This window comes from Pteronotus mesoamericanus, unplaced genomic scaffold, assembly GCF_021234165.1.
Source record: "Pteronotus mesoamericanus isolate MK-2021 breed Mesoamerican mustached bat unplaced genomic scaffold, CSHL_Meso_final contig_50, whole genome shotgun sequence".
Classification (NCBI taxonomy): domain Eukaryota; kingdom Metazoa; phylum Chordata; class Mammalia; order Chiroptera; family Mormoopidae; genus Pteronotus; species Pteronotus mesoamericanus.
In genome coordinates, this window is record NW_026555186.1 from 16,313,206 (window position 1) to 16,338,478 (window position 25,273).

The window sequence follows — 25,273 nt, forward strand, 5'->3', positions numbered from 1 at the left end:
GACCAGGGGAAACAAACAACAGCCCCCCAAACCAGCTTCTTTCAGTTACTGGGGCCTCCAGGTTAAAGGAGGCACCCAAGAGCTCAAAGCAAGGGGTCTGCAGTTCACTTCGGTTTACGCCCTCCTCGGTCTAGAAGCTCTCACTAAAACTCACCGCTTGGCAGAAGCAAACCAGGAACATTTCTAGAGAGGCCCCTCCAACATTGGCATGAGTAAGGGGAGTGCAGAGGCCTGTTCTGAAGCATCCTGAGACCTTGTCAGTTCTGAGGGACTAGGGATCTTGATTAGCTCCAACTGAGACCTTGTTAAATAAGCACATACATGACAACCACTGAAGAAATGGAAATAGAGTTATGATTTCCAAGCAAATGGGGAAAGGAACAGAGGAAACCCAGCAATCCCACATGGAAAGGAGGAAATGCCCAAGGATCATATGTAACTAGGAACACTAAGTAGAAATATGTTCAACTATATCAATTATCATAATGCAAGTAAATGGATATCAAAACAGTAAAATAGTTACTAATGAGAAAAGCCTGAAACGGGAACAGAATGGCTAGGCATGGAAGCAGTTTGCCCCTGGCCAGTTGGGGCCAAAAGAGCTGGTGTCAGACAAAAAGAGCTTTATTTCAAAGGTGCTGTCAGAATTACTAAGATGTTAAATACCCGAGTTATAACGAAACAGTTTGCTATGCTAAAATCTTACACTCTTGTATGATTTTTTTAAAAAAATCCTTAATTGAAAAAACAGGCTGCAGACAGCAATCTGTAACTGAGGGGCACTGCTGTCCTGAGCAAAGAGAAACATATCTCCCAGGGAGGGCAAGTGTGCAGGAGAGCAGGGAAGAAAGCAGGTCTGTGCTGCCCTGGGTCTCATCAGTGTCCTCAGGGAGGCCAGGATCCCCTCCCACCCTGCAGCCCTCGCAACCTTCAAACCACAGACCAGGGTCATTCCCACTCGAAGCCCTACCATGCCCTCTTACTCAGACCTACCTGTGACCTGCAGGCCCTACAGGACCTTGTCCCACCCTCTCCTTCCCATCCACGCCAGCTCACGGCCACCTCCACCCCCACCCACCTGAGCTGTTCCTGTACCTGCAAGTCAACTTTGGATCTTGACTCCAACAGAGCCTCCAAGCATGGCCTTGCCCACAAAGCTGCCACATGGCTGCCACCTGCCCAACCCTGGCTAATCCATTTGTGTGGCACCCATCCCCTTCTGATGCATTACAGAACACAGGAGTTCTGTGGTTACTTCTCTTCCCCTTCCTCCATGCACACGTGCGCGCGCACACATGGGTGTCAGCCTCAGCACAGCACAAATGTCTGCATCCCTCCATGGCCCAATGGAAGGATCACAGGCCCTGATGTTCACCAGGGACTTAGCAACTATTGTTGAAGGATGAAACGAAGTAAATACACATAAAACAACTACCATTCACCCTCTGAAAGACAAAACCGAAGTGTTCGACAATACCCAATATTGGTGGGAACATGAGCCCCAGGGCTGCTGGTAGGGTACGGCCGTGGTCTGTGTCCCACAAGCTTCATATGTTGAAACCTAACCCCAAAGGTGATGGTGTTAGGAGGTGGACCTTTGGAGGGGGACTAGGCCCTAAGTGTCCTTAAGAAAACATGCCACAGAGCTGGCCCCTCCCCCAGTGAGGACACAGTGAAGACTTGGCAGAGTCCTCACCCACCATCCTGGTCTCAGGGTCCAGCCTCCAGAGTGTGAGTGTCTGTTGAACCCCCATCTGCTGTGGTGCTGCTACAAGGGGACTGAGGCACACATGTAGCAGGACCCCTTTGGAGGATCACGGGCAGCACTCACACTCTTGGGGTGTCTTCAGTCCCGAAGAGCACTTTGGGGGGTCTGGAATTGATCCCCATGCCCATCAGTCCGCACAGGAGCAGAATAGTCACGTGACAGAGTGTGAGTGACCTCTGCCTCAGGTCTCAATACAGGTGAGTCTGAAGAACATGAGCAAGATGGGGAGGCGGCACAGGGGCACAAGCGAGGACAGGCAGCCACTATGGAGGGAGAAGCTGGGTTTGCAAATGGGGGGTGGCAGACCTGCTCTCCCCTGTGAAGAACACAGGGGCCTCAAGACCCCAAAGGAGGCCTGGCCAGGGCTTGACCTGCGGCAGTCAGGGACAGATCCGTGCTCTGTCCAGCGCACCTGAACCGTGTTGTTTTGGCGGTGCTCTTTGACCAAATGAAGGAAACAAAGCCACCACTCTCTGGGCCTTGGGAGGGCTCTCTGCCTGAGCCCTGATGACCCTTGTCCCTTCCCACAGGCCTGTCACCAGATCCTGGGCCAGGCAGGCTGATCCCACAGGGTTTCCACACACGTGGCAGGTGCATCTGCTCTCACTGGTGAAGGCTGGGGTGTCCTGGGAGGCACCTGGAGGCACCTGGGAGGGCCCCTAACCCTCAGTGACGGGCAGGTGAGGGGCTGGCGGGCGGAGGGAGAAAGCACTCCTAGGCCACAGCAAGGATGCTGCCCAGCTGGCCAGTCTCCCTCCTCCCCGTGACTTTTGGCTCCACCATGTTTATTTTTACCTTTATTATTGCCTTGTACCTGGGGTAAAGAACTGTCTTAGAATGTAAGTTAACCAACACACATTTTTTTAAAGGAAATAAAGTGACTTCATTTGAAAAAATCAAGCAGATATTTCCATCCATGATAAACCCATATTACCATGATTTATTTTACATCAATATTGCAAACGTAATGAAAACACAGTATCAGAAATACATTTGAAAGCTCTTTCTAAAGGCACCAAGAAGACTAAAAAGTTACATTATAGTCATTCATTTGTCAAATTTAAAAAAAAATCAGTCTAGATATCAAAACCTTTTTTCTTCTGGTAGAAACTGCCAACATATAAAATATAGTTTGTGTCTATCTCCTCCCTTCCATCCCATCCCCACCTACTATTTGATTGTGATCTGTTTCAGCAACACAGGCAAAAGCCACAGTCGACAGGACAGCACAGGGAGTAGCCAGCGCCGCTGCCGACATCTCAGAACAGCAATGCCCCCGCTGCACCTCTGCCTCCCGGCATCATCGCCCCCACACGGTTTTCAGGACAGACAAAGCAGGTGAAATGACAGGAGTGCTGACTCGGGGAAGTTTTGTTGCTGCTGGCCCAGCAGAGCAAGGGACCTGGGCCCAAGCACAAGGGACGTCTCAAGGATAGAAAACCTATGGAGTTGAGGTCCAGATGCTGAATCCTACATCAACAAGCATGACCTGTCCTCCCAACAGTGACTAATTTGGTGCCCATGGTCCAGGGAGAAGGCGGGCAGACGGGTTCATCTGAACATTAGGGAGGAGGCGGGGCAGCAGGGGCACCAATGTGGGCAGGGCAGGGCAGCGCAGGCGCCTCGCCCCCGTGGGCAGGACCCGCTGAGTGTGTTCGGAAAGCCTTCCCTTCATGCGCCGTTCATGCCTGCAGCTCTCCTTTTATGCTGGGATCTGGCTACAGTGTGCGAACAGGCAATGACGTCTCTGAAGTCCATCTTTTCACTCCCATGTTTTCATAGTTACACATTACACCCGTGCACTGTAATGGCTAACAACTTCCCATTTGCAGCATCCTACGATGGGGAAGGGTGGTGGCCTGCATGCCCTCAGCTGAATGAAGTGAGAGGAGGAGCTGAGAGAGAGCCCTCCCAGGTGGGAGCACGGAGAGTGGACAGCTGCTTCCAAGAGATGCGCGGGGGCTCCGCGGGATGAGGAGCGGACATTCAGTTTGAATAGGAAGGAGGCAGGAAGATTCTGAAACTCCGCCTCTTGTCTTTGGGATAAAATCTATAGATGCCCAGAGAGCAGAGGTGTGCTATGCTCGGCAGGAGAACTGGGGAGACAGGGGACGCTGGGCCAGTGTGGGGCAAGAAGGGGTGGTCCTCAGAGTGGCTGGTTCTCACAGGTGGCAGGTCCTCACAGGTGGCAGGTCCTCTGGGTGGCTGGTCCTCGGGGTGGCATTTACCAAACAGTTTCAGCATTAATCCAGGAACTGAACGCTGACACCCCAAAGCCACCAAGGACAGAGAGGAAATACCTCGCACCGAAGAGTAGAATTTCCATGTCATGGAACAGCAATTCCTGACCCGGAGCCTTCTGCCACCTCCCGAGACGCCCAGATGGAGGTGACTTTAAGGACAGATGCCCTTGTCCCCCAGGGCGTACCTGCTGTGGCCTCTCCTCCTGCCTATTGCTGGTTTTCACACCCCAATGGGATGCCCTGGAATCCCGCCTGAAACTTCACTATCAGCCACAGCCAACTCTGGGTAGAGACTGGAGGTCACCTTCACCTTCTGACTTATGCTTTGTACCTAAATTTTCTACAATCAGAACGGATTACATTTTCAATTTTAAAAACTTACCTGCCTGCCCTTTCTCTAATAATTCTTCCTGGGATGGTGATTGGAGTCCTCATTTGAAAAACTGAACCGTCAGCAAGTCAGCAGGAGAATGCGACCTCCTGTTCCTTTTCTCTACGTTTTCAACTTCTCTCTACCTCCAAACCCAGATTCTGTGAACTCTAAGTTACCCGCTGCACCAAGAGACAGATGAGCATAAACCATCTTCAGAGGTCCATTCAAAACCTCAGAGACTTCCAGAAGGAACTGGACATTACCCTGTGAATCTCCACTCCGGTGTGGCCTCAAACTCCACCGCGAGTCGCAGAGTATGTGCTGCAGGACCCGGTGTTCCCGGTGCTTTCTGCCTGGAACTTCCTAGATTCTTTCCATGAATGGGTGCATGGTTACTTGCAGCTCAGTGAGTTACAGCCCTGAGGTGCTGTCTGGCGGTGGAATCCCCAGGGTGAGGCTGTGCTCTGAATTTGACCCAGGAGCTGGGAGGCAGGTGTGGGGCTGCAGGAAACTTCACCTCAACAGCTTGCACGCACTGTGGACGTGACTGACAGTCAGCCCGGGGCTTGCTGCCACCTCTCGAGTCTGGAGTCTACCCCGTCAGGCCCACACGCCCCTTTTAATCCCTCAGAGAGAAATACTGTCACACTGGAACAGACTTAAGGCCACTTTGCACTGAAGAATTTTGGTGATATTTGACAAAACACAAAATATGCTCTTACATGGAACACGTAACAGAGAACTGAACCTGTGCAACTCTACAGAGTGTCACTGAAGGTAGGCGCCGACCTGCGCCTGCCATTCCAACTGACAGGTGAATCAGAGCGTGGACAGACACCACTTGTAGCAACCACTCGGCTCTATGGCAGAAAAGAGCATTCGGAGGCTTTGGGCGGCACCAGTGTCGCCAAGGCACTTTTGGGGAGCATTCTGGGCACCCCACCCTGGCTGTGAGCAGCCCATGGGGGTGAGTCCAAGGGCTCAAGTTTGATCATGGGTGTGGTCCCGGGAGCTCTGCAGTCACAGCCGAGAGTGGGGGGCCGGTGGCCCCTCACACAGGGGCAGGGGGGAGGCTCTGGCTCAGGAGGGCCGTGGCCACGCTCCAGGCAGACGAAGTGTGCGGGATGGAACTGGGCCAGCTCCCTGCCAGGCCTGGGGGGAGCCCCCAGCATGCTATGCCCCAGGTGCGGGGGGTACAGGTGGTGCTTGGAGTCTGGCTCTGTTTTCAAGTGCATCCTAGTAGGGAAAGTGACGAGCTGTCTCTTAGCCACATCGCTGGTTCCCAGCCACACCTGGCTTGGGGACACAGAGTAGCCATCTGCTGCATCTTCGGACCCAGAGTCACTCTCCATCTTGATGGGCACGTTGAGTGACAACATGGGGTTGCACGGGGCCTCCAGGGGCATGGGCACACCTGGCAACTTGATGTCCTCGGCCGAATAGCCCCCTGCTGCGAGACACTGTACTCCAGGCTGAGGGAGTTGGCTCTCCAGGGTCCCCTGGGGGAAGGGGCAGCTGGTGGGGAGGTGTACTTGGCCCTGATCACCATCCCGCAAGGCTCTGCTCGGCTGGCTGGCATAAGCACCGGGGGACTGATGAGAGCCGGGTGAATTCCTGAAGGCAGGGACAGCGCCCGGGGTCCCGGGGTAGGGCATACAGGGGCCCCGGGGCATGGCGTGCCCAGAGAATGGGTCACTCCTGCTGGGCTCCAGCTTCAGTTTGGTGCCATCCTGACCATGTTTCCCTGTCGCCCAGTTCAGCTGCCTCACGGATCCCGGTGTCTCGAAGCAGCAGTCATAAGCGTGTATCTCCCTCCTCCTCCTCCTCACCCCGGAGGAGGAGCTGCTTGGCACCCTCCTGTGCTCCTCTCCTCCCCAGTCCCTGCAGAGAGGAGACAGCCAATCAGACAGAGCTGGGGGGAGGGTGGCGATAAGGGAGGGGGCTAAATTAAAGTGACACTGATGGAATCTTTGAGGGGCGCTATGCGCCCACACTCCACTGCTGCTCTTAACCTACCTGCGGCCCTATGACGCCAGCAGCAGCATCCTCCCTCCTGTGCTTGACCCTCCACCATCTCCTGGGTGCCCGGTGGGACTCTGAGGGCCTGGGACGGAGTGGGGGGGGGTGCAGAGAGCAGCATCGCCATACGGCACATGCCACGTGTGAGGGCTCAGCCACACCAGTAGCTACTAACACGGGGAGAGGGGATTTCAAGTGGTTTGCATGCGCCGGGCTCTGTCACTGACCATGTTGCTGCCACAGTCATTACATGGTGTGGCCCTGCCTGTGGTGACAGGGGAGACGGTGATGGGGAGCACAAGGTGAGGCCCTGCAACCGCACAGCCAGGCCAGTCCTCCAAGAGAAGGCCCACTGGTCAGGGGAGGGGAGGGGCTGGGAGGGAGGAGGGCAGAGGGTTTCCAAGCAAAGGTGAGGGTGGAGGGCGGGGCAGCCGCCGGTCAGGGTCCGGGCTACAGGCAGAGCTGGCAGCCCCCGCTGAAGCCCCTTCCTGTCTCTAGCCAATTCCCACACATGTAGTGATGCCTTCTAGGGCGAGAAGCATGTTTGGGCACGTTTCGTGAGTATTTGCATGTTCCACTAAGAGCAAGGTTTAGCCGTCGTGGTCAAGGCCACCAGTCGCTCTTTTCTTTCTTAAAACCTGTCTGTGACTTCACTAGTATGGGCTTGGGCAGAGTCACCACTTACCCTGCAGCCCCCTCGGGGTAAAGGACGAGGTCGGGGCCGCCCCTGAGGCACAGGCACGTGGCCCTGGCTGGAACCCGGGCCCAGCGGCAGGCGTCCATTTGTGCCCTGAACACTGAAATGCCATTTTCTCCGTTGTTTCTTCCTGTCAGGATTCAGAGAAGGGAAAAGCTGTCATCGCGTGAACTGAACAGCGCCTGGGCCTGACAAGCCGCTTTGCTCTCCATGGACATGACCCATGGAGTTCCTCAGAAAGGCACAGACCAGTGCCCGCAGCAGCCCGCCATTGTCCCAGCCTCGCTCGCTCCAAAGGGCACTTCCACGGAATATGCCGTGGCTTCCAGAAGCAGGGAGAGCCCTCCAAGGGACGCAGACACATTTTACCCACTTAAAAAGGATGATGTAGTGAACTTTTAAAAGTACCTGCTAAGTAACTGGGTTTTCCATGCAATTCTGACACGCACAAGCTCCTGGTGGCTTTTGCTCTGTGAAGAATAGATAACAGCAAAATAACATGCAGATTACAGGTGTTGATGGTAGAAGTTAACAATATGACAGGCATTGCTGTCACAGCTAGGAGATGGAGACACAACAGTAACTCACACTTTTTAACTTTGTATAGATTGTAAAGCCTTTTCTCAGCTAGAGATTTGCTGAAAATTTCAATTCATGTCACCTTTTAGGTCAATAAAGGGCTAGTGAATTTGCTTCAGAAAGTTGACTTGCATACACAATGATTTTTCAGTGCTTTTGTTTTATTCTGGATGGCTGGAATGAAAATACAGCCAATTCTTGTTATTTACACTAGTTATGTTCTACAGTGTCATTGTGAGCACTAGATTAGTGAATACTGAGCCATCGCTGCTGAGCGTGTACACACCCCCCCACCCCCCCGCCACACACACCCCTTGCAGAGCTTATGTGGAATCCTAAGTCTGAGGCAACCCTTCCTGCTAGGTTTTTTTTTTGTTCTTGTTTTGTTTTTTTCCAAAGAGAAAAGACAGGCTCAAAAGTGTTCAGTGACTTGCTTGGGGCCACTCCTCTACCAGGGGCAAGGAGTGGGATTCACATCCAGTCCACCGGGCCGGCCCCAGAGCCACAGCTTCCTGCTCCGCTCCCCGGCCCCACCTCGCCATCCTCTGGCCATCTCAACAGAGACAGGAGAACAGAGATGAGAGACAGAGACTGAGAAGATGAGAGAAAAGAGGAAAGAGCGGAGAAAGAGGGAGATGCTTCACCCTCAGTTGGTGAACTCAGTTGGCTTCATCCCTCAGTTGGAATGTGTTCATTTGGCAACTCAAATGTCTGCCACTCTGTGCATGACCACGAATGACTGCAAAAGTCCCTGGAGATTGACTTTGGAGCACAAATCAGTGTTGGCAAGCCGGTGGAGTTACGCATACAGAATCCATGGACAACTGAGTGTGAAGGTGCATCACAGCTATCAGGAAAGTTGTGAAGGACTTGAGCAGCTGTCTGCAGGGACAACAACACACATCCAGAGCAGCCCTCAGGCTATAATTCTCTGGGTTTGCACCTTCTATGGCCTCTGAGCTCAGAGGGAAGTGAACGTGATGTGTGAACTGAACCTGGGCTTAGGAATTCCATTCAGAGCGGTGGGAATTCCAAAACCAGGAAGCCGAGGAAGTTGTTCATGCCTCTCTTAAAATGTTGAGCGGAATCAACGTTCTCCTAGGCCCTTTGTCTTCCCTCTTCTGAGTTATAATGATATTCTGCACAGTATGGTGTCTAGTATTGACTCAGCTGTCATTATGTGTGCGCCCTTCCTATCATGGCCATGCCACACCTGCTGCCCCGATGTGTTCCCAGCACCGGTGTAGCCAGATTGTGCTTCCCTGCATGGTCACCAGGGGGCGTCAGGAGCCCACCTTGCACACTGACTCGTATGAGGCAATGGGAAGGGTAGAGTTTTCCTCTCTTGTTTGTAAGATTGGAAAAACATATGGAAAAGAGAAAATTCATTGCATGAGTTTCAACTATAATTATCAAGCCACAACAGCTTAAAAACAGAGAAAACTCAAAGAGAGTAAATGAAGATGAAGAGGAGCGTGTTCGTCCAGGTGATAAGAGAGCAGGTGCGGACAGGCTCAACCGCCACCACGCAGATAAGACCTTTGCAATGGGCTCTGCACAAGTGGGTTGGTCTCTGGGCAATAAATAACCTCTGCACTTTGGCACACCTTCCTGATTTATCTTGCTTTATCACTTAGGTTTATAGTTGTTCTCATTGGCTATGGTGTTTTTTCCCCCTTCATATTTCATTACATTTTGAATCTTTAAAGCTAAAAAGGTATCTAAACATCATTTAAAACTGTTCCACAAAGCTGCCGTCTTAGCGTGCTGGCACCTGCCAGGGACCCAGAAGATGGCCCCAGGCTCATGGGCGGCTGTGTCCCCCGAAGCCACCTTCAGTGCAGACATGTGAGACCCGCAGCCACAAGGAAGGGGCTTGTGCCATGAAGTCAGCGGCTCCAACTGCAGGCCCAGGCAGACCTCGTCACAGGCGTAAATATGAGAGTGATGATCTCCAGAAGCCAGAGCACGCAATGGGAGCGCTCCACTCGCCGCGGCCGCTGTCCGATTTTCTAAGGGTCTAAATGGTCGCTAAATGGTCCAATTGTCTAAATGGTCGATCATGGATGATGAGGCGGAGTGGACACTCATGCCCACCAGAAGGGAGAGTTATGAAGGTGGCCTTTGAGGCTTGAGAGAGAAGCCGCCTGTATCTGGGCTGCAACAGGGGGATTTAGGGATGAAGTGGTGTGGGCAGGGCTGGCTGCCACCTTTCACAAAAGCATCTTTTTTTCTTTATCCTAACCTGGGGACATTTTTTCATTGCTTTTAGAGAGAGAGAGAGAGAGAGGAAAGGAGAGAGAGAAACATTGATGCGAGAGAGAAGCATCAGCTGGTTGCCTCCCACACACGCCTGGACTGAGGATCGAACCCGCAGCCTTTTGGTTATGAGACGACACTCCAACCAGCTAAACCACACTGGCCAGGGCAACATTTCTTTTTTTCCTAGCAGTTGCTTCCATTATGTGCTAGCTGAAAAGACACCAGATTTCTCCTTTTACTGTTTGCTGGAAATAAAGAGTAGACAGAAAGTGCTCTGTGTCAGGCACTTTGCTTTAAACACCAGCCACAATGAGTGTGGCTGCTGAAGGGCTCTTTCTTACTTTGTGTCCATTGTGGCCGAGATGTCTACCCTGTGCTTCGCTCTCAAAAATGCACCTTTCATTTTCATCTCTGCCACAGAAGGTAGGAGGACGGGTACCACGATGCAGAACAGTGAGAGCCGAGGGGACAGGGCTGTCCCTGATGGTGCCTTCCTCTTCTGTCCAAACAGGAATTTTAGTTTTCCTTGAAACTGCATCGTCTGGTTTTTAAAGACAGAAGCATGTTCACAAAGCAATTAGCAACACGGTCAAAAGACACAGAATGATATTCTCTGGGAGAGAAACACAGACAATCTTATCCTAAGTTGCTGAGGAGACATTAACCAACATTTCTCCTTGGCCTCCTTGGCACAGGGACTATCCCAAGGCCTTCAGAGTGATTCGCGGTTTCTCCGGAGTCTCTGGAGTATTCTTTAACTGATACGTATGTGTTCACGTGTCACATGCAAGCACGAATGTGCATCAGTCTGGGCCGACGCTGACCCCAGTGGGGTTTGCTGGAGCAGACAATCTCTGAGGACTGCTCCAGCGTTAACCCTTTATTTCCAAATGATCATTCCTTCACTCATGATGATAACATTTAGGGACAGGTTGATTTTGTTTATCTACAGTACATAGAATAAGTTTAAAAACCAGCATATAACAACATTTTCTGATAAATCAAAATAAAAGATCTCTATATCATAGAGAAGTTGATCTATAATTGAGTTAGTTACCAAGTGCCTTTAGGGTGCTTGAGCTTATGCCCTTGATATAAGAGTGACCCCACAACATGGCCCCACTCCCCTTTCTCCCTCCTTCCCTCCCTCCCTCCCTCCTTCTTTCCATCTTTCCATCCATTTATTCTCCCGTCCCCCCACACATCCATCTGTCCATCTGTCCATCTGTCCATTTGTCTATGCATTCACTGAATGAACAAATATCTACAAAGCACCTACTCTATGCCAGTCACAAGCTTGATATGGGGGATTCAAGGCAATGGTATGCTGGGATATTGTTTAACAACAGGCTCTCCAGAGAAAAAAGACCTGATTTGTATTGTTTGCCAATTTTGTGATATAAGTATCTCTACCACGGCTGATTGCAAGCTACCAACCTAATGTCAGCCGGATCTCGGAAACTTTAACAAGCCAGCTCCAGGTAACACCGCCTTGCCCGGTCTGTGGGAGGGGGCGCTTCACACAGTCACAAGCAGAGCTGGGAAGAGCCTGAGGTCATGCAAACGCTGTGTTACCCACGCACTTGTTCTCGGTGCATTCATTGTAAATAACCACCTGGGCACTTTGCATTGTGCAGTGACAAACTTAAGGGTAAAGTATGACCAGACTCCTATTCTCAAACAAACTTGTTTTGCTCGTTTCCTCAGTGCTTTTATAGTTTCATTTGTAACCTATATTTCAATCTCTGTTCGTATAGTAAAATGTACAATATCTATATCTAGCTACAGTAAACCTATCTTAATTTCCCACAGAATTGAGAACAAAATATCAAAATAAAAGACTTTACAGACAACCAATTGCCTAAATAAAAGATGAGAGATTAAAGATTATGAGTATGTCAGGATTGTGGGGCAAATGAACAGGGTTTTTTTGTTTGTTGGTTTGTTTTTATGAACAAAGAATCCTGGTGGGGGTTGGGGGTCTGCAGAAGCAAGCAGATCTTCAAGATGCTCCCGAGGGGCTGGGCAGAGGTCCTCAGGGTTGGTTCAAAAGACATTCCCACTGTCACCCACCAGCCACCTTCTTCATTGTCCCCTTGAATCAGGAGAATAAAATGCAGGGGCTGTGAAGCTGTCAATTCACTGCCACAAGATTGAAGCCAGAATATTGCCATAAATAATAAGGTTGCCCAGAGGCATCCAGGAGTGACCACTAAGCTACAGTCACTCTGGGCAAGTACACAGCCTGAGGCAGGTGACGTGGGGCTGGAAGCACAGCATCGCTGGTGGGAACCCCTGGTTTGGAGAGGGGCCAGGCAGGTGAGGCCCAGGGAAAAGCACACACAGGGCTCAGGAGATCACCAGGACACAGGGCCTGAGACCTGGGGAGGGTCTCCCAGACACAGCAGCAGCTCAGCTTCCTCACCGGTCAGGGTGGAGCAGAGAGAAAGGGGTACAGGGGTGGGGTGGGAAGGGGAGCAAGAAGCCAGGCGAAACGCCTCGGAAGGACGCGCAGTTGGGGCAGTGACGTCAGAAGGGGCCTGGGTAGACCCAAAGGAGGAACATCTTTTCATTCTCTACTGTTCTGAAGTGACTGAATTTGTACTATGTACAAATAATGTTTTTCTTAAGGAAAAAACAACTTCTGCAGAAACAAAACAACCAACTGACAGGAAAAGGTTAATGAAACTACAGCCACCGTGACTGGGCACGGGCTCCTCGGCACAGAGCCCAGTGTGGACAGGACTGGTGCTGGGTGGCCCGGGTTACTGATGCCCAGGGCCTCAAGTCCTGAGGGGATTTGCCCCTCCGCCCAAGGACTAATGGGCCCCTCTGAAGGGGGATGGTCTGGGTGTGCATCTCCCCCAAGGTCTGGGGCTGGGAGAGTGGAAGGGCTCAAAGGGCCCTCGGCTGGAAAAGCTGGCGCCAAACAAGAACAGGGAGACAGGCGCCGAGGTGACAAGCCGGTAGGTGGCGCCCGAGGACTGGCCTGCAGGGACTGCTCCCTCTTCCAGAGCCACTTAGAGGATGATCCACTGGCAGGCCACCAGCCTCTCTGCCTGCCTTCCCTCCTTACCTGCACACTGAGTACCCACTAGGAATCACCAGCCCACGCCTGGCCCAGCGCTCAGGGGCTTTGTCAAACACCAAACACCAGGGGTTCATTCCTCGAAGGGCCACAGCCCAAGTGGGGAGAGGGACCCTCCAGGGCCCACGGCCCAGGTAGGGACACAGGCCCCAGGGTAGGAGCCCACAGTCCGGGTGGGGGAGACGAACCCACAGGAGTGCACAGCCCAGGCGGGTCTGGGAAGGGGTGTGCAGTGGTTGGGCAATGGGGCGGCAGTGCACACGCCCAGATGGGGCTGGAAGCTGAGCCCAAGGGGCCTGCCCTACCGCACTGATGGCAAAGGACCCTGGGGTCAGAGGGCCTCAGTGTTAAATTGTTACCCATGGATGGGGCCACTGGGGACCTCGGGAGGCTGTAACCCAGAGGAGAGTGTGGGGACCCAGCTGGGGAAGGGGTAGCGGCAGAGGCTCCGGAACACCACACAGGCTGGGAGGTCGACAGAGGCCTGGCATGGGCTGGGGGCTCTGCTCTGATGTGCCCCCAGGGGGACCTCTATTCCCATCCTCTCACCCCTTCAGTGAGAAGCTGGAAGAGGAAATGGTCACATATGAGAGGCAGGAACCCAAGTACCTATTTGCAAGAGAGGAGGTTAAACCAAAAAACCTGGCAGGGATGTGGTCTCCGGTTCTTGTGGCACATACTGAGAAAAATTTTGAAAATGAATTGGAAATAAAGGTACAACTAAACACAAGTAAAACCCCAGTACAGTATAAAACCTACTGCAGATGTTTAACATATTAGCTGTGTCATGTCATCCGTCTGTAGCAGGTGGCACGTGTTCACTCTCATTCACCTACCCATTGTCACTCAGCCCTGCTGAGAACCACGTGCAGTTTACCCCCCAGCCCCTCACTTCCCCCTCCGTTCCTTCTGCAACCGGAGGCAATGCACCCCGACATCACTGGCACCCGCGCGTGCTCACTCACCAGGAAGCCTGAGGTGCTGTCCAGCAGGCAGCGCACGCGGCAGACGAAGCAGCGCGTCAGGAAGGCCGAGTACTCCGTGGGGCCCGTAGCCCCCTCCTGGGCTCTGAGCAGCCTCCCCAGGACGGCGTCGTCTCCTGCCCAGGTGAGCGCAGGCAGTGGTGAGAGCCAGGAAGGCAGTGACCGAGAGAAACCAAAAACACCCACACTGATAAGCAAAGGCACACATGTAACAGCCGGCTGTCACCACGGGACAGGCCGCCCCGGAGGGCACAACTCGCATGTCCCCCTGTGCTCCTGCCCATTCCCCCATCCCCATGACCCCAGAGAGACAGCTGCTCTGACAAATGTGCTCACAGTCCTTTGCCCTTAAAAATGTCACTTCCGTACAACTGCACATGTGACGCCATTGGCGGTTTTTTCTCCGTCCATGCTGAGCTTTATAAAACGGGATTGCGTGCCAGCACCTGGGGTTTGCTTCCCTCACTCGGCTTTATGAGGTAATTATGCTGTTGCATGAGGCTGTGTTGGAAACTTTTCATGAATCATTTACAACTTCTGGGAAAACGTGTGAAAGAACTGGGACTCACTCTGCCCTGCTGGACCCCAGGCGGACGGCACCCTGTCTCCTAGCACCTGAGTGCGCTGTCCCCTCAGAGAACCGGTCTGCTCTGCAGAAGCCGGATGCCTGCCAAGTGCATCCTGAGTGGACAGGGGCCTTGGTCTGGTGGGGCCTCCCAGGGGGTTCTGCCTGCAAAGGGCAATGTCTGCGAGCAGATGACAATCTTTTGGGACTTTTTTAAAAAGGAAAAATCTAATGTGGGCCTAAGGAATTCCCTGGAAGGCTGTGTCCCGAGGGGAACACAAGCACTGCAGCTGTCTGGTGAGGGGTTTTCAGGTTGTGACAGAGCACAGAGTAGTGGCCAGAGACCCCAGCACACTCAGGAGCCAGAGAGCCATGTGGGGCTGCATGGAGGAGGCAAGAGGGGCGCAGAAGGGGCAGGGACACTGTTCAATGTAAAAGAAAAAGAGAAGGAAGCTAGGCGGGCAGTTTCTTGGACAGCGTCCGTGTTGAAGGGCTCACAGGCTCGTTGAGACCCACCTGTCTCTGAGTGCAGGGGCTGCCCACACACCACCTGGGGAGGGTCCATGGCCCAGTGGAGCTGCCGACAGAAGTCCTGGCGGTCGTCCACGTGGATGTAGTCATAAATGTTTTGGTGCATCACATCCGTCTGAAACATCGCAACAGTTATTTCAGCCTGACCCTGCGGCAGTTTCCACACAGTACCCAGTGATTACTACCTGCACAAATGCCTCATCCATCTGTCAAGAGCAAGTCACATCCATGAAGAGAAAGTCCACGGAAAAGACCAGAGCTTGGCCTCGGGGCCATTTTCTCCCTGGGAGGATGGGCCGCACAGTCGAGAACACAGAGCCCTCCAGGCCCCCACCCACCTGCCAGGTGGCGCCTTCAGGGGCAGAACAGGAGGCTCAGAGACCAAATGTCTTCTGGGGCCAAGATACCCAGTTTTCTAAATTGATTCTTACCCCTAATGTCTTGGGGAGCTCATCACGCTGTACTATTGGGGCACTTTGCAGACTATATGTTATAGTCGAATCGTGAAAGTCTGTTAGGAAATCACCCCTGGGAGGTGAGGTAGGAGCCACCAGTGCCTCCCAGCCAGTGACTTCCTTTCTCCTGGCACCTCAAGGCCACACTCAGCCCCTTCCAGGATCCCACATGGACCCAGCAGTGCACAGCCCTCTCTCTGTTCCTCTGTCCTCCCATTTGCTTGGGCCCTAAACATAGAGGCTGGTCCTCGTGGGCAGCAGGTGCACACTGGGAAGTCACCATCTGGGGCACAGAGGCCACAACTACAGGCCACAAAGGCTGTTGCTACTGTCGATAAAAACATTCTCAGAGCATGGAGATAAATGACGAGGCCCTATATGCACACATCTCCCGCTGACTTCTCTTAACTGTAACTCTGGCTAAGGCTGGTTGAGGTGCCCTGAATGTCAAACAAGATACAACCTCAGGAAGGTAGAACAGGAATGTGATCATAACTCAAAGGTTGAACTCCAATCCCCATGTCCACCCCACAGTCCAGAGAGACTATGTTTGCACAGAAAGAAGTGGACACAGAGGTCAGAACTGGTATTGTCCTTGGTCACCGTTGTCCAGGGTCAGGGGCTCTGGAGGCGAATGTGGGACCAACCGGCAGAGACCAGCTTATGGCGGAAGGGGATGCACAGGCTCTCCCTCAAGCTCCAGACCTGCTGGCTCCCATCTCACCTGAAGGTTCTTGTTTCACCTGATGGCTTCCAGCTCACCTGATGGCTCTATGATCACAAGTGTGCTGCCCACAGGGATGTTTTCCTGATAAACTTTTATGATTCAAGCATAACACATAGGCTGGCAAAGTGCCCAAATCATAAATACACAGCTCGATGAGTTCCCCATGTAACCACCACCCAATCAGGAAGCAGAACAGCAGCAGCACCTCGGAGGCCCCTTCTCTCCATCCTCCCCGGAGGCGGAGGCGTTCGCGGCGCCGAAGTCACTGGTCTTGTACGGAAATGGAGCGCCGTGTACTTTGGCGCCTGTCCGTTTACCCATGTTGTGTGTGTGGCAGTTTTCATCCCCATCATTGTATGAGTCTCACTGCATGGAGACCCCACCTCTGGCTAATCCCCTCTCCTGCTGACGGACATTTGGACTGTTTCCCATCCAGGCCCATTACACACGATGCTGCGGGGTGTGCGGGTGCATGCGCAGGGGTGGAACTACATGGTCATGGGGGCCGAAGTTCAACCTTAGTATTTAATGCCAAACAACTCTCCAAAGCGAATATGTATAGATACACACTCCCACTGTGGCAAGAGTGAAAGTCCAGTTGCTTTACGTTCTGGCCAACAGCCGGCACTTCAGCCTTTCTTATTTGAGCCACTGTGGCAAATGTGTCAGGATTTCTTCATGTGGCTTTAATTTGCACGTCATAAAATCTAAGGAACTTGAGCATCTCACATATTTATTGGTCTTTAGATGTGTGTGTGCGCATGTGTCATGTGTGTGCGTGCATGTTGCCCATTTGTGCCTTTTTCTCCGTTTTCCATGGAGCTATCGTGCTGATTTGTCAGTGTTCTTTGTCTGTTCTGGACACGAGGATTTTGCTGGGTGTGTTCCATTGCAAATATTTCCACTCCCTTGACTGCTTTTCTGCTCCCTCAATGGATCTCACTCAGTTTAATTCAGCAATCTTTCCTCAGAGACAGGGTTTTGCCCTAGGAAATCTTTCCTTATAGATCTCCTAACTCTGCCCTGTTATCTTCTAGAAACTTCTACCATCCATCTGAGATTTACTGTGTACAGTGTGAGGCACGAGTCAAGATTCACTTTTCTGCCAGTGGATACAGTTCACCCAGCTCCGTTTATTGACAAGACCACCATGTCCCACCATCAGCAGTGCTGCCTTTATCATAAATCCCATCCATGCAGACACATCTTCTCTCTGCTTCCAGTCCTCCTGTGGGCCTGTTTGTCCTTGCACCGAGGTCATACTGTCTTAACGGCTGAGTTTTGCAGGAAGTCTTGTGCCTGGGATCACAAGTCCCCCATAATCACGCCCCAGCTCTTCCCCTGCTCAGGTCACCTTAGCTCTCCACACTTCCAATTAGCTTGTCAATTTCCAGAAAAGCTGTTCATTTTTTGTGGTAATGACCTTCATTCTATAACTGGACCTGACATCTTTCTAATAATACTGGATCCTCCAATTCATGAATTTGACATATCCCTTCATTTATCTGGATCTTCTTTAATTTCTTGAAAGACTGTTTTACGTTTTCTGTGTGGTTGAGTCATTACTGAGAATTCGGTGTTTTTTCCATCCTGTTGTAGATGGATGTCATTTTCCCCTCTATGGTTTTGATTAAGAAAAAGATTATGCTGACCTCTGAGCACTGGGTAGGCATGGTTCTCCCTGTGGTTCATATTATTCTCTCGTGAGTTTTAGTTGGTGAGCCCAGTACTTTACAGAATCCAGAAGGTGGTGAGCGGCCCAGGGGTCTCCCTGGGTGCCCCGTTCATTGTTGTCACACCTTAGTTATTAACAAAAGGGATGTGTGGAATTAACACCCAAGGTACGAAGCTGAAGCTCAACCAAAACGGGGGACAGATGAACTTGGAAGAGGGCATAATAAAACTGGAAAAGGCGTTTCTGACTAAGGCAAATTTGAAGGCATTGAATGTGAACATTTTTCAGTTTGAGGAAATAAGGATCTGTATTGTAATAATTAGTGTGGCATGTCTAACCACCCTTTGTCTTTTTCAATCTCCTAGAATTTGATTCCTATGAAGTGAAGTCAAGAAAAATAAATTGTGGGAAAAATGCGAGTAGGGGAGAGAATAATATAACAATTATTCAAATAGACAAAAACATGACTTTGATCAAGTAAAAGCAGTCGCTATTTTAGCTCTAAACTGTAATTTATGGAGTTAAGAATAAAAGCACTACTTTAACAAAGTTCTCATCCCAGCAGTTGTTGTCTTTATTTTTTTGTGCAAAGCAGGTGCATATCTGTGATCCATGCCTGTCAATCAACAAGCTCCAGCAGGTACTTTGGCTCACATGGGGACAACTTGCCCCAACTGCTGACCTTTGAGACAACAGACAACTTCTTCAATCAATAAACGTCAATGGCAACTGAAATATACGTCTTAACCTACGTATTCATCACAAAATGTGCTGGACTTGAAGACAAACAATGGGGTCAAGTTGTGATGGGAAGAATCTGGCTCCTGACTTTGTAAAGCATTTTGTACCAGAGGCTCACAGTAGTACGGAGCTTTTCTAATACTTTTATGAAACATTTTGCATAAATTAGAGTCAATGCCCAATTTAATGGCATTTGGAAACAATGTCTTATAATAAAAGGCAAAACTTTTTTTCTTCCTTTTTTTTTTTTTTTTTTTTTAATTTCTAACTCGGGGGAAAATCACCAAGCTTCAAGACAAGTTCAGACCTGGAATCAGGGCTGCTCTACAGGACCCCTGCCTTGATCGCCGAACCAAAGCTTGCACTGAGATATTCAAATTATGGCTAAAGAAGTCACGGGGCGACTTGGGCGACAGCACAGGAAGGCAGACCAAAGTGCATTTCTCTAGATGCAGACCCTGTGCAAGCCACGGTGGGAAGTAAGTTGAAAGCTTTGCCACATGAGGACTGGAATCGAGTCATGTCCACGTCCTTGCAGGGTCTACCAGTGGCCCTGTGAGCTCTGTGCTGTGTGAGTGGACCCCGCCCCCAACGAGGGAGCCATTGAGCCCTGCCATGCCCACCCATCTATCGGTATCTTAGGGTTGGAGACAGCACTGTGTAAACGAGGCACCCCACCGTGACTGTGACATACAGGAGGGGACTGTGGAGAGCGAGGGCATCAGAGCTCAGCTGGCCACCCCTGGTGTTTGTATCATCCTAGGATTGAGAGACTCATCACTCATCATTACCCATCTCCCTGATCCAGGGGTGCCTTCGGGAGATGGACGTGGTGACAGAGCTCTTGTCATCCACTGTCAGGTGCAGCCAAGGGAAGAAACACCGCTAGCAGTGTGGCTGGTGGTGGGGACACCGCTCACAAGTGTAATGGATGCCAATGCCCTTCCCAGTGCTCTGCATGTACGGGGACCCGCATGGCCCCAGAAGTTGTCTCAGATGTGGGCACTGCTGCTGCCCAACCATGTGCAGGAGCAACGCAAGGCTCAGACAGTCACCTAACAGCCAAGACAACAGAGCCAAGGCTCTGACATGCAGCCTGGGAATACCGCTTGGAGGTCTCGTCCACCACACTTCACTCACTCGCTCACTTACCACATACTCACAGTCCCACGGGGTCCCTCAGGGGCCACACCGCCACATGCTGCAGGGTCTCACCCAGGCCACGTGATTGGCTGCATGAGAAGCTGAGGGGAGGGGGAGCCCTACCGTGGATGTGTGGACGGCCAAAGGACTGTCCTGGGGCCCATGAGAAGGAAATCTATCTGGTCAGGACAGGGCGTGGCGGTCATTCGGTCCTTGGGTTCAGGTGGTAGGAAAGCAAACTGAGAGGCAGGTGTAAGAGAAACTGCTCCTCAGAATCATGGTGGGGTGACAGCTTCTTTAGTTTTTGCAAACATTCACAATGATGGCTTCCATGGAAATCAGATCGAACACTTCCTCAGCCACAGTGGCCTCAGGCAGACTTGAATGTGTCAGGGAGCCACATTCTCAAATTTTAGCTCCCATCATCCCTTGCTTCAAGGCACCCCCTCAGTGTTCTGCCCATCCAGTGAGATTTTTGCTCCTAACTTCACCACTTGCCCCTTGGCTCCAAACTCCCCTTTCATAGCTCTGCTCTGATCCTGGGTCCTACAGGGGGAGATCCATCCCCTCAAGTGTCAGGTGCTCCCATCGGCCTCCCAGGGAGCAGTCCACTGTGAGCAGCCTCCTCAAGAGTCCTGCCAGCATCCCAATGGCCAGTTTCCTCCTGGCCAGCCCAGACCTGGGGCACCTCAGGGGGTTTCTCTACCCGGGGGCCAAGGCCTCACCTTGTCACTGAGGAGAGGTCTCTAAAACAGGCCCCCCCTGGACGCCCGGCGTTGGCGCTATGGGCACTGCCGTCCTCCATCTGCTGTGTGTGTCTCTGTCCATTCTCCCGTATTGCTAATTCATGTTACTAGTTAATAAGTCTTTACATAAACTTACAGTAATTCTTCATATTAAACTGTTCCAATCATTGCACAGTTTCCACCTACAGACAGGACCCTGACTGAGTGACACACTGTATTCTTCATTTTCAAAGTTCTGTTTTGCTCTCTCTCTAATCCACCTGTTTGTTACCATGAGTCCTCGGGGAGCATGCCAGCCCCTCACAGACCGGGACTGCCCGTGGGTTTGTGATTTCATACTGTGGACTCCTCCTTCCAGACCCTGGAGTCCGTACTCTGTGGGGGGTAAATTGTATTTGGGGTTTGGATTTCTCACAAGAGACTTCTTTCCCTTCCCAGAGGCTATGCAGGGCTCTTTCCTTTCCCTTCTTGGGCTGGGGGTGGGACTTCTCATTGCTCCTTTTCTTGGAGGAGCCACCCCTCTGGGTCCCAGCGTTTGATGGGCCTCAGCAGCAGCTCTTGGCCCCAGTGCCTGGAACTAACCCCTGCCTGGTCTGTGACAACGTTCCATATGGATTATCAGTGCCTCCATGAGGGTATTTCCGTAACACACTTTGTCCTGGGGTTTAAGGCATTGATGCTGCTGATGAGGACTCACTGGAGAGTGACAAGCATGAGGGCCATGCCACAGTCAGCATGATCGCTGTTACCCTTCAGACTCAGGACACCCTGGACACTGTCACGTCTCTTGCCATGTCTGAGCCCCAGACAAAGCTGGGCTGTGGAAATCCTTACCTGGTGAAACCACTGTGATAAGGAAAGCTTGATTATGGAGACGTTTAAACCTTGAAGACAATGAGCATTCACAGGTAAGGGAAGCTATCATGCGGCCGAAAGAAGAGCTGTGCTTACCTGGTGGAAGCCCAGGTAGTCCGCAATTGTGGCTGATGCATAAAATATCACCCCTTCCGCACTCACGACCAGAGCAAAGCCATCCAGGGACTGGAAGAAACAAAACTCAGGTTGGCTCCAAGATACATTCATGCAATCACTCTAAATAAAAATGTGCAAGCACCATTTCTGCTTGAGATTTCAACCTTTCTCCTCTGTTTTGTAGTCTGTATTCATAATCCCCAGAAATGCCTACTCTTAATTTATTTACCACCATTTTTCAATGAGTCCCAAGTTAGCAGGTGACATGGGAACTTGGTCATGGTTTATAAGGCTCAAGGCCTGAGCTCTTATTTTTGTGATGATTCCAAAATTCGTTTTATAAAATGTAAACATCATCACGAAAAGATGACGCACCATCAGTACCTGAAACAAAATAGGAGCTTTCATTTCACCTGTGTGACTTCCCCACTCATTCATCGTTCTCTTTACTGTGTTTTAGTTTTTCTAAGAGTTTTTAATCATGAAAAAGTATTGAACTCCATCAGTGCTATTTCTATAGCTCCTGAAATAATCACATAAACTTCTGTTAATCTATTAATGTGGTGAATTACGGGGATATTCTGTGATGAAAAATCATTCTGCCCTGGCCAGACGGCTCAGTGGGTTAACGTACCATCCTGTACACCAAAAGTTTGCAGGTTCAATCCCCAGTCAGGGTGCATATGTTTCTCTCTCACATTGATGGTTCTCTCTCTCCCTCTATCTCTCCCTTCCCCTCTCTCTAAAATCAATAAACACATTCTTGGGTAAGGATTTTTTTTAAAAGAATCATTCTGGCACTCATAAGGTAACCTTATCTGATCATAACTTTATATGTTATGAACTGATTCATTTCACTTGGGAGTTATTCAAAAATATACTCTACATTTAAGCAAAAGCCAGACTGTAAGTTTCTCTGATTTATGTGTCACGTATACATAATTATCAAACATGAGTCAGGCCTCTTTCCCCTTCTTTCATTTTTCTGGACCCACTTATTTAAGACAAAGTTCATGTGTTCCTTGAGAGTTTGGTTCACCTCATCTCTTAGATCATTCAGTTCGGGCACATTCTGGGGAGGTTGTAAGTGAAAACGAGTAGATTTTTGTACTATATAATTTATTTAATGGTTGCTAGCACATTCAGGTTTAAAATTTTTTCTTATATAAATTCTGATATCTTAAAGTATTTTGTAACAATGTATCCATTTCATCTTGATTTTAAATTTGTTAGCGTATGTTATTCACAATTTTATTATGATGATTAAATTTGTTATATCTATAATTATTGTGGACTTTGTGTGTGTGGAGAAAAGTAGAGAATGTGGCTGTTGTATTTGACTTAAAGTCTCTCTTCATTTGTAAAGCAAGCCCTCTAGACCACACTGCAGTGGCTTCCCAGAATTGTCACTGCTAAAGATGCACAGGAGACCATAGTGCTTAATGACAGGACCAGTGAGCATTCTATCATCTATCTACCATCTATCTATCTATCTATCTATCTATCTATCTATCTATCTTCTCCATCATCATGACCATTGCCATGATAAAGTAAGGGCAGCACACACTGTGTAGGTCCTTCTGGGTGTCAGGCATCTTACATGAAACATCTCATCTGATCTCACATCACCTCCATGAGACGGGAACAGCTGTGACTCCACTCTGCCACCACAGAAGCTGGAGGTGAGGGAGGCTGAGACACCCGGACAGTGGAGTTCATAAATACTTCCATTTATATCTTTAAAGTGCGGACATTTAGCAACTTTAGATTCCATAAAGTCTGCAGTCATCTGCAGTAGATCATAATGCTCACTTAATTCTTGACCATCTGGGTACTTTCTGTTTTTCTTTTTTTTAACCTTTGTCAATTTGATAAGCAATAACTTACTTTACCATTATTATGATTTTTGTCTGTCATTCTTAATGAAACTGAAAACATTTTGCACAATCATCAGTAACTTGTATTTCTTCTTTGGCAAACTGTCCATGCAGGTCATGTGCTAATTTTTCCATTAGGGTTTATAAATATCAAGTTCTAAGAACTTTTAAATTAGTTATTGAAGATTTCTAGGCAACCTAGGATAAATGGCAGCCACCTAGATTGAAGCTCCATGCTTCTAAAAAAAGATGGAAAGCAATGGGAACTAGCAAAACCACACAAACCACGATCCTCAACTTGGTGAGGACTCAAGAAACTGGTCAACTTCAACTTGCTTACAAGCAGAAATGGCAACACGAAGTCCCAGTGAGCCTAATATGACTGTTTCAAAAGGAAAAGTGAAGAATCCCCCTTCAAGAAACTAGAGAAAGAAGCCAATGAAATCCATGGTAAGTAGAAGGAAGGAAAAGTAAGAATAAGAGTAAAAATCAAGGAAAATTGTCTAAAGCAGTCAAATAATGAAGGTTGTCAATAAAGTAAAAATTTGGTTCTTTGAAGCTTGATCAAGAAAAATACAAATTATTGATACCAGGAATTTTAAAGACTACCTCATTATAGATCCTACAGACATTAAAAGGATAGTAAGAAATATTAAGACTGATATTTAATAAACTAAACAATTTAAATGAAATGGACAGATTCCTTGAAAAACACTTAGAAAAGTGATAAAGAAGAACTAGAATATCTAAATAGCCGAATATCTATTAATCAAATTAAAGTTATAATCAAAACTATCCCACAGAGAAAACTCCAGGGCTAGATAAAAAAAAAATTTTTAAACCTAGTTATAAATCTAATAAAACGTATGCAAGACTTAAATGCTGAAAACTATGACATAGTGAGGAGAGGCACCTTAAATACACTGATATGCAAGTTCCTGATTGAGAGACTCAGTGGAGTTAGAGCAAAATTGTAAGGCTTATGCCAACTGCCTTCCCAGCTGACTCGAAAGGTACTGTAACTAAGGGATCCTGGTGTAAGGACAGACAAACAGTCTTCAGCAAAGGTGCTGGGTCAATCCAATGAGGAAAGTCTTTTACACAAATGTATCCGGGTCAGTTGGTTGTGTGGCTGGAGAAAGTGAACCCGGACTGCTATTTCATTTCAACTCTTTCAACCGTTAAGATATAATTCAGAGAGGAAAAGTCATGAAGCTCATGAAAATAGAAAATGAGCCCAGGCCAAAGTTTTACTCTAGAGGGAAGCAGGATGCGGTTACTGTGAGAGGCAGAACTAAGTCAGTCCCTGGATGATCCTTGGGTGGAAAGGGTGTGCCAACTAAGGTGTTGCCTTATTTCAAAGATTCAGACAACTTTCCTGACACAGAGGTGCAAACACCAGGGCAGTGACGTCACAAGGAAATTTAGACTTTGTGCGGAGTATTTTGAGCAAGAAATCCTGGCTCACATGGCACCGCAGCTGCAGCAGTTACTTTCAATGGTCTAGCCCAAGACGATGACCACAAATCACTGCAAAGCCCATTATCAGCCACCCACCCCTGGACTCCGATGTACTTCTAAAGAATGGGGAACTGGCCCATGCAACATATGTGTCCGTCACAATGTGTCCAGTGACTAAACAGATTGTGTCATTTGACATTTCAATTTCTGTGCAGCTCCATGGAGAAGTGTCCTGACATCTCTCGGTAGAGAGGGACGGACAGTGCCTGCCTGAGCCTCGTCCTCCTGGGTTATTCCTGAGTCTGTGAATGTGCCACAGTCTCCCCAGTGCCTCTGTTCTGAGACACGCAGTATTTCTTGGAGAAAAA

The 25,273-nt window shown here is 49.8% G+C and overlaps 1 protein-coding gene across 1 annotated transcript in view; it reads right to left on the reverse strand.

Annotated features, from left to right (window-relative positions):
* Positions 1 to 5,244: 5,244 nt before the first annotated feature.
* Positions 5,245 to 25,273, reverse strand: part of AHRR (aryl hydrocarbon receptor repressor) — a 74,337-nt gene continuing 54,308 nt past the window's right edge. The window contains exons 4-10 of the mRNA XM_054578224.1: positions 21,547 to 21,636; positions 15,094 to 15,223; positions 13,995 to 14,128; positions 10,283 to 10,482; positions 7,509 to 7,570; positions 7,089 to 7,230; positions 5,245 to 6,265 (exon numbers count right to left, since the gene is read on the reverse strand). Of these exons, the coding sequence (XP_054434199.1) occupies positions 5,245 to 6,265; positions 7,089 to 7,230; positions 7,509 to 7,570; positions 10,283 to 10,482; positions 13,995 to 14,128; positions 15,094 to 15,223; positions 21,547 to 21,636 (1,779 nt within the window). The remainder of the gene's footprint in view (positions 6,266 to 7,088; positions 7,231 to 7,508; positions 7,571 to 10,282; positions 10,483 to 13,994; positions 14,129 to 15,093; positions 15,224 to 21,546; positions 21,637 to 25,273) is intronic.